At 49.8% G+C, this 15,076-nt stretch overlaps 1 protein-coding gene across 2 annotated transcripts in view; it reads right to left on the bottom strand.

Moving 5' to 3' along the window:
* Positions 1-786: 786 nt before the first annotated feature.
* Positions 787-15,076, bottom strand: part of Igf2bp2 (insulin like growth factor 2 mRNA binding protein 2) — a 105,015-nt gene continuing 90,725 nt past the window's right edge. For both annotated transcript variants that reach the window (XM_051191201.1, XM_051191200.1), the window contains 6 exons: positions 11,082-11,150; positions 9,059-9,175; positions 4,177-4,251; positions 3,639-3,770; positions 2,143-2,256; positions 787-1,207 (listed from right to left, as the gene is read on the bottom strand). In XM_051191201.1, coding sequence (XP_051047158.1) covers positions 1,115-1,207; positions 2,143-2,256; positions 3,639-3,770; positions 4,177-4,251; positions 9,059-9,175; positions 11,082-11,150 — 600 coding nt within the window. In that variant the 3' untranslated portion in view covers positions 787-1,114. The remainder of the gene's footprint in view (positions 1,208-2,142; positions 2,257-3,638; positions 3,771-4,176; positions 4,252-9,058; positions 9,176-11,081; positions 11,151-15,076) is intronic.

Raw genomic sequence — 15,076 nt, forward strand, 5'->3', positions numbered from 1 at the left:
ACAAAGTACATTCTTTCTTTATGGACTTTTCCTGTTTGCTTGGCTGGTTGGTTTGGTGGGTTCCCGCTTTCGTGCCAACGACTCTTGTTCGTTTGAGTAACCAAATGTCAGCTGAGGCTGGTTCGTGTGTTTCGAGTTTGTTCCTTGTGTGACGTGATACTCAAGAGAACTGCTTTGCCTGGTGGGGGGGTGCATAGATATGGGGGGGACAGAAAAGGATGAAGGAATTCAAAAAACATCAGATAAAGAGGAGGGGGAGGGGAGGGAGATAAACAGAGAGAGACAGAAATATATAGCAATATGCAAAAAAAAAAAAAAAAAAAACCAGTTTAAAACCTGTGAAGCAAAGAAATGGGTGTATGGGACAAACCGGTGACAAGGGCCTGGGGCCCCTCCTCAGGGACGGTATCCCTTCTGTTGATAGACACAGGTGACCCACAACTGCCTCGAAGTGTCCTTGACAAGATTCCCTCCAAGTGAATTTTGTGTGGGTGGCTCAAAGTTCCTTTCTGTACCAATGGACCTCACCCAAAACTTTATTCTTTGAAGTCTAGAAAAGCCTGCTTTCTCTTCAAAAAGAAAACAAAATTAATAATCGAGTAAAAATTGGAGTTAGTTGAGTTATTTGATATATTACTTCTAAAATATATTAACACTGCAGGCACCCTGTGTAACCCACAGGCCACATATCTTAACATCTTTCCCCTTCTAATATGTACATACATGTACAGAGACGACTTCCCACAACAAAGGAAAGGCTATGGAGTCTGCTTTGCTTGCTTTGCTTTCAGCACGTTCACCTGTTAGTTCAACTCAAAGGGATAGCGCCATGGGAGCTGAGGAGGGAGCGGAGTGGATGGGCAGTGGATGGCTATGAGCCTGCAGAAGCCAGGGGAAGCTGGGCGCAGGCCAAGTGCTGTTTCTGGGGAACCCGGCCCTCCCTCTGCCCTTCTGGACCCCAGGAGGTGCAGGGGTCTGCAGACCCTGGCTGCTCTGCAGACTTCTCACTCCTCAGGATGGTCTTTGGTTTGCTCCCGATCTGCTGGCTGTTTGGTCTCATCTGTCACGTGTTGGGAAGGCTACATTCATCTGTTTGCTGGCGCCTGTGGGGGCCTCACTTGCTGCGCTGTGCGGCCCCTCCCTGAGGGTATTTCTGCTCCTGCAGCTTCACCTGTTGTACAATTTCCCTGATCTTGCGCTGTGCGGTCTGCAGCAAAGAGAGGGAGGGGAGGGAACAGGGAAGACACAATCCCAGTCCTGGGGACGGCAGGAAACAGGGGGTCTGGGACTCGGGAAAGGATAGTTGAGTGCCCAGAAATATCTCACTTCCCCCAGGCCCAATAGTCATGGACAGAATTCCTCTTTACCTCACCAAGCCTGCTGGGTGCAAGGTGGTGTGGGGTGGGGGGAGAGGAGGGTGCCAGGCTGGTGTGTGTGGAGGGGCAGGCACTAGAACTAGCTCACAGTGAGCAGATGCTCCAAGGAGCAGCAGTAGGGGTCAGTGATGGGGTTGGAGGTCGAAGGTCACTCACAGCTGAGCATGGCTGTGTCATTCCCATCCCCCATGCCTCCCACTCATTCCCTCCCTTTCCAGAACACTAGAAAGATCAGGAAAGGAGGGAACCCCGATAAAGCTGAACTCTACCCCTGGCCTAGGCAAGTCACAGGCACAGGCACAGAAGGCAGAGTGGGATACAAGCATGAAGCCATGCCCTGCCCTTCTCCTTTGACTGACAAGAGGATCCGTTGCCCTCTTCCAAAACCCGCCCAGCAATAAGCATCAAGACAACTAGGCCACATGTCACCACAGCACTGGCTTCTCTGAGTGCAGGGCAGCAATGATGTGGTCTGGGGAGATAGGGTCCCTTTGTGGGTAGTTACCCTTCCACAGTAAAACCCGGCTGCTCTGCTGGGGGCTTGCTGGACATGTGGCTCCTCAGAGGAAGGCTGGGAGGGCAAGGGATGCCAAGCTCCAAAGCAAGGTGTGCCAGCAGCCTTGCACCAACGGTTGGGGGTCAGGGAGGTTTCCACTGTGTGTGTTGTGTGGTCAGGAGGGGCTCAAGTGCGTGGCCCCTTGACACAAATGCAATATCTGAACCAGCAGAAAGAGCTGGGTAGGATGTGGGGCCTCACAAATAGTACCTGGCTAGCAAAAAAATGTCCGATAATTCTGACGATCACTTCGGCATTTTCATCTGGCGTTTGGTCACGAGGCACGATAACTTCTGCGCTTGTCAAGTTCTGCAACTCATTTACCTGGAAAGACAGAGAAGGAAATGAGTGACACAAGTGTACCCCACACCCCATAAAGCCAATACCTAGGGAGAGACTAGGGATATGGGGTAGGGGAGGCAGGGAAGCCAAGTCCGTTCCTTTCTCCTGTGGGTTTGGGCTCCAAAAGGCTGACTGACAGACTCCATGGAGCTGAATGCTCTAACCCTGCAGACACACATGGGGAACCCCAGTAAGAGCCCAGGTTAGACACTCATTTCTGGACCAGCTTCCTGGATGCTGGCCAAGAGCCCCTCTTGTCTGACTCCTCCCCTCCCCCCCCTTCCCTCTCCCTCCTTAAAACAAGGCTGGTCTTGAACTTGATTATGTAGGTGAGGATGACCATGCACTTCTGATCCTCTACTCACTCTCCATTTCCTGAGTCCTGGGATGATGATGCCCTGCCCCTTGGCATGATGCTCAGCTCACAGGGAGGGGCAGCTAACCTCACCAGGGGATACAGAGAATCCAGTGGTTGGTGCTCTATTCTCTGTCTCCAACATTTCAAATGCCCCGAGCAGTCAGTGTGCGTGCCTGGGATTCGGATGGCATTTGTAGATCCAGGGGCTCCGTTTTCCAGGTCAACTTTATTCTTTTGGATATGACAGCTAGAACCTGAGCTCCCTACCCCAATTCCCGCCACTCAACAATGTCACTCCACCATCACCAAGTTCTACTGGAACTTCTCCAGTCACCCCTCACCAAGGGAGAAAGTCATATTCCTTGTGTCTAACAGGTAACCTACTGATATCTATGATTAAAATACTTTTCTTGGGGGGGGGGCTGATCCCAAGATCCCATACTTGATAAGCACATATCCTAACACTGAATTATACCTCCGCCTGGGAATTCAGGTGACATGTGTTACTGATACCTTCAGATTGGACACATAAGTTACTTTAATAATATATTTTTTTCTCACTGTATTGCTGAGCCAACTCCCCTAGAGCAGACAGCCAAACTTGAGAAACCAGAAAATGTACAGTGGGGGAGGGAGAGGCCCTGGAGACTGCTGTCAAGAGAGCACAGGCCAGAGTTGTAGCCTCCCAACTCGGAAACCAGGTCGAGAGTGGTGTCCACATGTGGGTGTGGGCAGGGTAGGAGGTACCCTTCTTGTCCTTCAGATATAAAAGGGCTGGGTGGCACAGCGCTCGGGAATAGGGTAGGCTTGACACCATGGGACTGGGCCCTTACTGTTACAGCCCTGCTGATGACCTTTCTGTCCTTAGAATCCCCATGCCTCATCCCTGCTGATGTGTCAGACCCAAGTATGTCATTGAGCAAAAGAGCTAGTGAGGGTCTAAGGGAATCAGGCATGGCCAGGGCGGGAAACTCACCCAGGTGTAGGGAGTAGGGAGCCAACTTACCGTTTTCCCCCCTTTGCCAATCACCCGGCCAGCTGTCGACGAGGGAACCCGGATGTGGGCTTCCAGCTTCACCTCTTCTTTGGGATTAAAAAAGTTTTCTTCTTTCAGCTTCCCAAAGATCCGTCCCTGAGCCTGAGAACAAATGACTGGTGACTGGGACAGCTGCTGGTAATGCCGCAAGGCTGTATAGGAACTAGGAGCCTCAGTTTCAGAGTGTTCAGTATTCTCTCCAGGCAAATGGGCAGCTGCTACCCACTCAGTTCTTACAGAGCGGTGTGTGTGTGTGTGCGTGTGCTGAGTGTGTGCATGTGTGTGTATGAGAGACAGAGAGATAGAGAGACAGAGGGGGAGGGAGAAAGAGAGAGGGGAGAGAGGGGAGGGAGAGAGAGAGACAGAGAGGGGGGAAGGAGAGAGAGAAAGAGACCAGTAAGCAGCAGGAGGGAAATGGACACTAGGCTCCCACAGGAGAACCTCCACACCTCTGGGCTGTATGCCCTGTACCAGAGCCTGCAGGGCTGGCATGGTCTTTGGCACTGACCTTGAACTGGGCTTCAGGTGGCCCGGTGATGATGACCATCCTTTCACTGACATCTGGACCTTCTGCTGGAGCTATCTGTGGTTTGAGAAAAGGAACATGCTGGTGGTGAGTCCTCTGCTTGTCTAAGAGCATGCTGGCACCAGTTGACAAGGCCATAGTGTCACCTCTGCCCTGGGTCTTAGGCTATCCAGCCAAGCTCTATGGGACACAGGGTCTGCCAATCCCCAGGCCCGAGAGCAAAAGAAATGGGTAGGCCACAACACTATCCAATCACTCTGTAGCTGCAGGAAAGGTTAGGCAGGCTCTAGGTCTCAGTTCACAGATGAACCAGAGCAGGCTGCCCTGCTTCCAGTCATGGCTTCCCTCACTCACCTATGCGGCATGGAAGAACTGAGACAGCTAGCTTTTAATCCTGTGAGGATACAAATAGGAACCTCACCAATAATTTGGTTAGAGGCTGTAGTGGTTTGAGTAAGAATGGCTTGCCATAGGTTCAAATATTTGAATGGTTAGGGAGTGGCAGTGATAGAAAGAATTGGGAGGTGTGGCCTTGTAGAAGGAAGTGTTATTAGGGGCGGAGTTTGGAGTTTCAGTAGCCTAGGTCAGGCCCAGTGTCTCTCTCTCTCTCTTCCTGCGGATCCAGATGTAGAGCTCTCAGCTACTTCTCCAGCACCATGTTTCCCTCCGTGATGAAAATGGACTAAACCTCTAATCCTCCCCTATTGAATGCTTTCTTTCATAAGAGTTTCCATGGTCATGCCAGGTGGTGGTGTGCAAGCCTTTATTCCTAGTACACAGAGACAGGTGAATCTCAGTGAGTTTGAGGCTAGCCTGGTCTACAAAGTGAGTTCCAAGACAGCCAGGACTGTTACACCACAGAGAAACTCTGTCCTCTGTCTCGAATAATTGAAAACCCAACCAACAACAACAAAAAAAAAAGTTGCTGTGGTCATGTTGTCTCTTCATAGCCACAGAACACTGACTGAAGAAACTGGTACCAGGAAGTGGGGTATTAGTATTACTATGTCAGGGTCTGACCATGCTGCTTGTTGGCAGATTGTGGCAGAGATTTTAAGCCAGCCTAGTATTGATTCTGTTGTGTGGTTATTAGTGGTCACTCTCTCATATAGATCTATAATGAAAAGGAGCAAACTTGTAGCAACAGTGGCCACACCCCTTTGGGCGTGGCTTCAGGTGTGGACAGAAGTAGTAGAAAGAGGAAAGCATGAGGCATGGTGGCTCTCTCGAGCTCTCTTTCTCTTGGGTCACAGATCGGATCAGAAGGGCAGAGACAGGCTGCGGTTGTCCTTTATTATTATTATCTGTGTAAGTTGTTCCCCAATAAAACATCTATTTATCATTTATCTTGGGTCTAGTGAAATCATTATACCCATGCCTTCACAAACTGAACAAGGAAAAATACAAAATGTACAGTTTGAGAAGAAAGGTATCATCAGGAAATGTAATAGAGATAAATCCTGTGCTCAAGGAGATAAAAAGTTTAAAGAAATGCCAGAGGCTAAATGGAATAAAGGGAGTGGTGATCTCAGGGAAAGATCACCTGCTAAATAGTCAACTTTTGAAGAGGAATTAAAGAAAAGTTTAAGTAGTGACGGAAACCATGGAAAAAACATAAAGCTGTTGAAAATGTATTCTGAATGAGGGGGCCAAGTTACAGCCCCAGCAAACAGAACTTGGCAGCTTCAGCCACATGGTTCTGGCTTTAGAGTCAAGGATACAAAACAGGTGTTGTAGAATATCTCTCTGCAACTAAGAAAAGCTGCAGAGACAAGGAATGTCCTAGGGCCCAGAGAGGCCATTGTGTGAAGCTGTGAAAGGGAAGCTGGATTTCCTTGGAGAGCCTAAGATGTTAAGAGATGCCAGAGTCAAGGGATACTGCCTGCTGAGGAGAACTACTAACAGGAAGCAGACCCAATCCAAAAGAGAGGAGTGTGTTGCAGTCAAAAAAGCTGAAAGGAGTTGGAGGTCTGAAGAGCATTTTGACATCAGACATGGAGGTGCAGAATTTGGAATTTGCCCAGCGGGTTTTAGGTCTTGCTTTGATTCAGTATTTCCTCACTATGTTCCCTTTGCTCCATTTTAGAATGGCAAAGTATACTCTGTACCATTGTTCGTTGTAAATATGTGATCTGCTTTTTAATTTTGATTTTATAGGTGTTATAGCTAAGAGATTACCATGTGTCTCAGAAAAGACTTTGAACTTTGGAATTTTAAATAGTGTTGAGACTATTATAGACCACTAGGACTTTTGAAGTTGGACGGAGTTCTTCTTTTTGCATTATGATATGGTTACAAGCCTATGGCAGCCAGGAACTGAATGTGGGTGGTTTGAATAAGAATGACCCCTCAGAAGTTCATATTTGAATGCTTAGGCAATGGCACATTGGTAGAGCATTGACTAAGACAAGGTCCTTATCACATTTCCCTCCCAGCACATTCTGACTTACTTAAAAGAAAATCTTTAAAATAGGAAGAGGAAGGAGGAGAAGGAAAAAGTGGCAACAAAACTGAACTGGATCTAGTAGTCCATGTTAGTAGTCCTAGCATTTGAAACTAGATGCTAAGTTACCTTGACAACACAAACACATAAGATTTTCACCTCAAAAACAAAACAAATAAATTAAAACTCAATCATCAGATCATGGCAAAGTTAAATGTAATTCACAGTAAAAACAATGGAAAGCACAGCAGGAACCTAAGGGTGAGCCAGGAGATCTAGGTGAGCACACAGCACATCATGCAAGATCCAACACAATTCTCAACTCCCAGCTTCGCCAGAGCATTTGCACAGCAACATTAGCTGCAGACCATGCTCAGGAGGTGGAAGCAGGAGAATCAGGACTCCAGGTCAGCACAGGCTCCCCAGGAAGGCTTGCAGTTTGCCTAGGCTATGAGACCGTGTCTCAGGCAAGCAGGGAAACAAAAAAACAGGGGGAACATAGTCAGTTACAGGGTCACCCAGGCTGAGGGAACCCAGGGCTCAGGGAGGTGGCGTTCCCACGGGTTTGTAGGTGTGCTGTCTCCAAAGCTCAGGGGAGACCTCCACTCAGGTATGATTCTGTTTTCACCACATCTAGGCTCTAAGCCAGAGTCTACCCTGGGACTTTAGAGTCCAGTGGTGTGACCCAGCTCTCTTGGGAACATGCCTCCACAGTGTGCTTGCTGTCACCTGTACTGTTCAAGAAAGAGGGACACCTTCATGGAGACCTCTGGCCTTGACCATGGCATAAAGATAAACAGAAGATACAGGTAAACTGTAAGCAAGCTCCCGAGGACCACTCTCCATGGTGGGTAGTTACTTCTTGGTGGTAATAACAGCCTGTTCAGGGGATGGACACTGAGGTGGGCTGGCCCTGAGACAGGTAGCAGGAAACCCTGTCTACTTCAAGATCCAACACTGGCACTAAGTCCTAAACTGAGAGGGCTGTGGAGTGATGTCTAAAAGTGATGAGACCCGTGCATAAACTCCCTCCCTCTTCACTCCTGGGAATCAGTAAGGTTTCCAGGGAGGAGGAGGGGATGGAACAGAAACAGGACAATCTGGGCAAATCTTGGTTGTCACACTCCAGTTTTGTGTTCTTGGGTGGATAGTCAGACCTCTTGGGCTTCATTTCTCATATGCATCAGCAAATGGGGACATCACTGTTGTGGTCAGCCATAGCAGATGCTCAGGATCCTAGAGTCAGTGGAATTTTATCTGAGAGCTAAGCTGACCACTTAGGCCTGGTCTCTCTGTATCTCACTTTTTCCAGTAAAGGCCAGGGTGAAAGAGTCCTCAAAGCCCTTTGGTCCAAACTGTCTCACTGAGCACCAGCAAAGATCTGGGTGAAGCCAGCCTGTTCGCATCCCTGCTTTCTCCATCACGTAGGCCACAATGCTACCTGTGCCAAGCCACTGGGCACAGAGGACGCCATGCCCTCATCACAGCCACCCCGGTCTAGGCTTCACCCAGTTTGAATGTGAGTCTCTAACTGCAAGCAGAGACAGATGCAGGCTGAGAGTCCAGCAAGGTGTAATCCTCTCCCCATGGCACCGCAGTCTGCATTCTGCATTAATTCAGAATGTTTTGTTTTTGTTTTGTTTTGTTTTTCCCCTGTCACACTTGCTGCGGGAGAAAATCCAGCTTTTAGGGAGAAAGTGTAAGTATTCTTTCTCCCCAAGTCATGGGACCCAGTTTCATAATTCTGGGTTGTCTCATGGTAGTGAGTTATTTTCCATAGCAATGGGAAACATTTCCCCAAGTGTTCCACGGGGTTTGCAGTATCTCAGCGGAGCTGACAGCTGGCTTGAAGCAGGCCCATGGCAAACAAACAATCCTTGACAACAGAGAGAAGCAGGATCTGGGGCTAATGAAAGCCACATCTGTAGACATCTACCTTACAAGCCAAGAGGTCTTCTCTAGCCTTCTGCTCAGACCTGGGTTCTTAACAGGTGTCACCATCAACTTCTGTTTGCCTATGATTTTATCAGCACTTTCCACAAAGTTCTTCATTCCATTTGTTTTCTCACAGTCTGTAAGTCCTAGGAAGCGCGGACTAACAGAAGCATTGGTGTGCTCAGTGCTAAGCATAACCGCTAACTGCACTCGAGCCCATTGCCTTAGCTTGGGAAACACCTTCATCCCTCTTTTATCTTCTTGGGGAGAAGGGACAATGCCAACCCTCAAAGGACCCGGTTTGGTCACCACTAGCATCTTTCTTGTAACAGTTGTTTGAACAGGAAAGGACTAAAATGAAGTTTGGAAGCTGACAGGATGGTCCTGGAAGTGCACCCTGTGGATTCTGTCTTTGGGTCATGTAAGAACTGACGGCACTGACAAGAGGAAGACCTTGGGGGCAGCAGCTGGTAGCGGTCATCTTACCTTGATGGAAGCACCAGCAAATCGAGCCAGCTGTTTGATGTGCATTCCCTTTTTCCCGATGATAGCACCCACAGCCTGGGTTGGGATGAAAAGATTCACAGTCTCCTGCTCTGGGTACTAGAAAAGAACACACACACAACTGACACTCTAACCTGGCACCTCATGGCCCAGCTAAGTAACCTTAAGAGCACGGTATGTGAAGGCTCACTACCTGGGGAGATGACCAAAGTGGCACGCGCGATCTTTGTGTGGCCTGGCGCTCTCTTTGTGAACACTAGCAGGGTTAACAAGCACCTCTGAGAGCCCATAATTGCTGGGCACTAGCAGCTGTCCCTGGGTTCTCTAACATACACATATCTGATATGCGTTTCTTGTGCCTTCATCCAAGAACCAAAATGGTTATTTTGTGATGGCTCAGTGGATTAAAAAGTGCTTTCCATGCAAGCCTGATGATCTGAGTTTGATCCCTGGAACCCACAGTGGAAGGAGACAATTCCTGAAAGTTGGCCTGGCCATTAATACATAAAACAGCAAAAACGATTAAACACACCTGGCCACAGAGGGAAAGCTGTCCAGTCTGTCCTATAACTAGGAATACCATTTCACAAAGCGACTCACCCTGCTGTGCCCATGCTCCATGGCGAGGACCCAGGGAGGTGGGCAAGCCACCTCTCCCTGGAAACCCCTGAGGAAAGACAGAGGCTCTTAGGCCAGGGTGCCAATGGTTCTTATGGGAATGATGTGTCTTCCTTCAGTTGTTAAGACTTTGATTAAAGAACACCAACCCTCCTCCAGCCAATTAAGTGTGGTATATGTTCATGTGTATACATTCATGCTGGAGGTCAGAGGCTGATCACTCCACCTTAGTTTTGACACAGTATCCTTTGGAACCTGGGCTCAGTGTTTTAGCTAGACTACCTGGCCAGTGAGACCCAGGGGTTCTGTCAGTACTTCCTCAGCACATCCCACACCTGGCTTTTATGTGTCTGTTTAAGATTCAAACTCAGGTCCTCATGCTTTTACGGCATGTACTCTGTCAACTAAGCCACATACCCTATCTACTGGAAACTTCTTTAGCTTATAAGTATTTTCTAACTGGCTTTCTTTTGTGTTTTTAATATATTTTTAAAAAGTGGGGGGGGGGGGCTGGAGAGATGGCTTAGAGGTTAAGAGCACTGGCTGCTCTTGTAGAGGTCCTGAGTTCAATTTCCCAGCACCCACATGGTGGCTCACAACAATCTATACAGTGGGATCTGATGCCTTCTTTGGCATAAAGGCAGACATGAAGATACAGCACTCACACATAAAATAAAGTCTCTCTCTCTCTCTCTCTCTCTCTCTCTCTCTCTCTCTCTCTCTCTCTCTCTCTCTGTGTGTGTGTGTGTGTGTGTAATTGCATGTGCCTACAAAAGCTAGAGACACTGGATCCCCTGGAGCTGGAGGTACAAGTGGCCCTGAGTTACCCTGACGTGGGTGCTGGGAACGCCGGTCTTCTGGAAGAGCAGTGAGCACTTAGCACTTGTAATGAATGACCACAGCTCTAGTCTTTTGTTCTCTCTCTCTCTCTCTTTGTTAGACAGGGTTTCTCTGTATTGATTTTGGAGCCTGTCCTGGAACCTGCTCTGTGGACCAGGCTGGCCTCAAACTCAGCCTGCTTCTTTTGCCTCCCGAGTGCTGGGACTAAAGGCGTGCACCACCAATGCCCAGCCCTTGTCTTTTGTAGCTCAGAGTGGCATGAAACTCACTACACAGTCCAGGCTGGCCTCAACCTCTTAATCCTCCCACCTCCCACTCACAGTATGAGAATCACCTAAGAGGAGGCCACAGAGTTGAGGGGCTCCCCAGCGCTGTAAACAGGGTGGCTTGTTGCTTACACTCTAAGCTGTATCACTCCTGGCACAGACTGGAGGTACAGCAGAGAACATTCACACTGTGACCCTTCACTGGCCTGTTCCTCAGGGCCATTGGGGCCAGCCATGGGGCAGGAAGGATGATGGCTAGGGCAGGTCAGAGGGGCACTTACGGAGTGATGATGCGGGAATGGGCCGAAATGGTGATGAGGGTACATACTGGGGAAGTATCCGGAGTGGGTCTGCATATGAACAAGACATTCAGTGAGTCAGGTGTCTGTCTCCACCCAGCACGTGTGCTCTGTGAAGCACACGATCTACAGACTTGTACCTTTGGTTTCTAATCTCTGAAATCCTGGCAAGGTGTCACCTGGTCCAACAGGCCTAGAGCTGCTGCTTCTAAGATGAGCTTTGCTCTCTAGGAACCCAGCCCATGCCCACTCTCAGGGCTCAGACCCACCTTTGGTGAAGAAGGGCTAGTGGCTCCTATTTTATGGTGGAATTACAGGTTGTGCATTACAAGCAACACAGAATACTGGGGACAAAAGCCAAGAGTTATTCAGGATAAGCAAACGTGATCCTGGGAAGACTGACCGGTGTTAGCTACATCAGAGATTTCCAGAAGGAGCAGAAACTCAGTGAGCAGAAACTGAAAGCGACAGTGAGAGAAAGGAAGTGTGCAAAAGCGGATGTGTGGAGGGGGGGCAGGAGGGCAGATGTGTGGAGGGGGGGCAGGAGGGGAGATGTGGGGAGTGGGAGGAGGAGGGCAGATGTGGGGAGGGAGAGGAGGAGGGCAGATGTGGGGAGGGAGAGGAGGAGGGCAGATGTGGGGAGGGGAGGAGGAGGGCAGATGTGGGGAGGGGGAGGAGGAGGGCAGATGTGGGGAGGGGGGAAGAGGAGGGCAGATGTGGGGAGGGGGGGAAGAGGAGGGCAGATGTGGGGGAGGGGGGAAGAGGAGGGCAGATGTGTGGAGGGGGGAAGAGGAGGGCAGATGTGTAGAGGGGAGGAGGAGGGGAGATGTGTGGAGGGGAGGAGGAGGGGAGATGTGTGGAGGGGGGGGGGGAGGGTAGATGTGTGGAGGGGGAGGGGGAGGGTAGATGTGTGGAGGGGGAGGAGGAGGGCAGATGTGTGGAGGGGGAGGAGGAGGGCAGATGTGGGGAGGGGAGGAGGAGGGCAGATGTGGGGAGGGGGGGAAGAGGAGGGCAGATGTGGGGAGGGGGGAAGAGGAGGGCAGATGTGGGGAGGGGGGAAGAGGAGGGCAGATGTGTGGAGGGGGGAAGAGGAGGGCAGATGTGTGGAGGGGGAGGGCAGATTGGGGAGGGGGAAGAGGAGGGCAGATGTGTGGAGGGGGAGGGCAGATGTGGGGAGGGGGGAAGAGGAGGGCAGATGTGTGGAGGGGGAGGGGGAGGGCAGATGTGGGGAGGGGGAAGAAGAGGACGGATATGGGGGGAATCAGGAGGGCGGATGTGGACTCATGAAGCAGAGCTAGCTATTCTGGAAAGTCAAGTTGAAACAGTAGCTAATCTTTAATCGAATACCTACAGCATAGCAGGAACTGATACTTCGTATCTATTTGTAAGTTCTTCTGTCCTAACCCCTACCCCTTTTTTTCAAGGCAGGGTCTCTGGCTGTCCTGGAACTCGCTCTGTAGACCAGGCTGCTCTTGAACTCACTGTTATCTGCCTGTCTCTGCCTCCCAAGTGCTGGGATTAAAGTTATGCGCCACCACCGCCCAGCTTATTTATACATTCTTACCCCCCCACAGCAGCCCTGTGAGACAGAAACATATCTGAGTTCACAGACACTAAAGTCAGCAAAGCTGTGTTAACTATGTTTTCCATGAGGTCAAGTAAACAGCACTCTCACTGTCACCAGTGGGAAGGTCGTGACAGGTGCAGGGCACCAAGGCACACAGGCCTGCCTGGCAGAGGGAGAGAAGGATGGAGCTTGGAGTAGCTGAGGGCACTGAACACATTTCAGGGTGATGAGAGTCTCCCACCGTCTGACTCTCCAGCTAGACTCAGCTACAGATATAATTCCTTACCAACCCTTCTTTTAGGTCGGAAAGGACGAAGTTATGAGCACCTGTAGTGCTTCCCAGGTTTTAGAAGGGTCACATGCCTGTGGCATCTGAACTGAACTGAAGAGACTGCAGTGATGCCTCTGCCCACAAGAGGGTGCCACCAGACGGGGGTCTGGGGAAGCTAGTTACAGTCCTTTCTGGGGTATGGCTGCTAGGCATAGGGGAGACGATTACTGCAATTTGTTTTTTGTTGTTGTTGTTTTGTTTTTTGTTTTTTTTTTTTTGCACTCAAGTTTCTAACCACGGGAAATGGGGCTTCTGCCTGTCTCTGGCCCCAAGTATGTGTCCTTTAGCTGTCACAGCAGAAGCGATCCCTGTGGATTGTGATTCTAAGCCCCAAGCAAGGACAAGCATAGAGCTAGAGTACAGCTTGTATTCTGAGTCCTCAGAGCCCTAACATGAACACTGTCCAGACCAGTCTCAGCCTGGGATGAAGGAGAGCTTTCAAAATTAGTTGTAGAAATGATAATGAGGACAGATTTCTTCTAGCCCTAAGGAGGAGCCACAGGGTTGCTAGAGAAGAGTTCTGAACTTAGCAGCCAGATTTCTAGCTGAGGTTCAGACCTACGCCTGAGTCTGAATCTCTAATCTCTATAAATGGGACAATTTTTTCAAAGCTTCCCGAGTCTCCCACCCTCCCTCTCCAGACTCCAATGCCTACATCAGATTGCATTTGGCCATCTATTCACTAACTCAAACGCTTTTGAGCACCCACCATGTGGGAGACCTTACTCTAGGAGATAGGGACATAAGGGGACTTACTGTCTATTTGTGAGACAAATGCAAAAGATAACTTCAGATAAGTCTTAAGACAGTGGCCAGGGCAATAGAGTGAGCAGTGGGGTTCTTAGAAGATCAGGCCAGGAGGGCTGGCCCAGGTGACATTTAGGCAGAAGGTTAGCATGCCCAATACAAGGGAGAAGGCAGGGGCTAGGATCATGCCTTGCAGGCCTGGTCCAGATGTGGACCTGCCCTCAGGCCCATCTGTGAGCCAAAAGGGATGGGCTGTTTTAAGGTGTGTAAATGACACCGGGTGGTGGTAGCACAAGCCTTTAATCCAAATGCTCAAGAGGCAGAGGCAGGCAGATCTCTGTGAGTTTGAGGCCAGCCTGGACTACAAGAGCTAGCTAGCTCTAGGAGTGTAAACGAATATTTACATTCATTACAATGAAGCAGGTGCCCATCCCTTTCCCATCTCCCCATCCTCCAAGATGGAGCTGACAGCATCCAATGAAAAGGAATTTTCAAATTCTGACTCCTCTGGTAATCAGAAGGCAAGCTATCAGTGACCTAAGGAGACCAGGGTGCAATCACCTGCCCACAGGGCCACGGCTGCCTATCAGTAGGCAACTTCCCCTTGACCCTGGGTTCACTGGCCCAATCTTTGTATGCAGGAGAAGATGCATATTTTTATTAAAAGAGCACGGTATGAGCACGTGGGGGAGGGGTAGTGTTTTTTATGAAGGTGACAGCTATGTCTGCTCCACCACTGGCAAGGGAGAAATTCTTTTTCATACTCCAGCCCATTAAAACTTCCCAGTCTAACTCTGCTGGTGGGCAGACAGTACAGAGCAGAGGTTAGTGAAAGCTCACACCAGCGCTGTCAGGTCACCTGCTTTCCTGGAGGAACTGCAGGGTCCAAGGCACAGATGCGAGACAGCCTGACACTTGAGTGAGGTGTCTTCAAGCAGGAGAAACCACAGGCCCTTGGTACAGACAGTGAGGAAGGCATCTGGGCGGCCCAGGGCAGGCTCGTGTATTACGCTCAGGAGCTTCAAGGGCTCTCTTGGGACGACAGACTCATCCCCAGCTGGAAAGACAGCAGGTACTGCCCTCAGGAGCCAGCGATGGGGGTGCAGGATAGGCAAGGACTTAGACAGTTTTCCAACTTAGGGAAGTTCTGTGTTCTGTCCCAGATTGTCAAAAGGCCTGTTCCTCGCAGCTTATCCACTCTGGGTTGGTTTTCTTAGGGCAACTGGAGGAGAGGGTGCTGGGGACTAGAAACTAAAAAGCAAGAACTAGAAGCAAAATGAACCTGGACCTTCGTTTGACTGCAGCCTGAGTTTTGCTTGTTTCCCCCTAGTA

The sequence above is a fragment of the Phodopus roborovskii genome, unplaced genomic scaffold (assembly GCF_943737965.1).
Source record: "Phodopus roborovskii unplaced genomic scaffold, PHOROB, whole genome shotgun sequence".
NCBI classification, from domain to species: domain Eukaryota; kingdom Metazoa; phylum Chordata; class Mammalia; order Rodentia; family Cricetidae; genus Phodopus; species Phodopus roborovskii.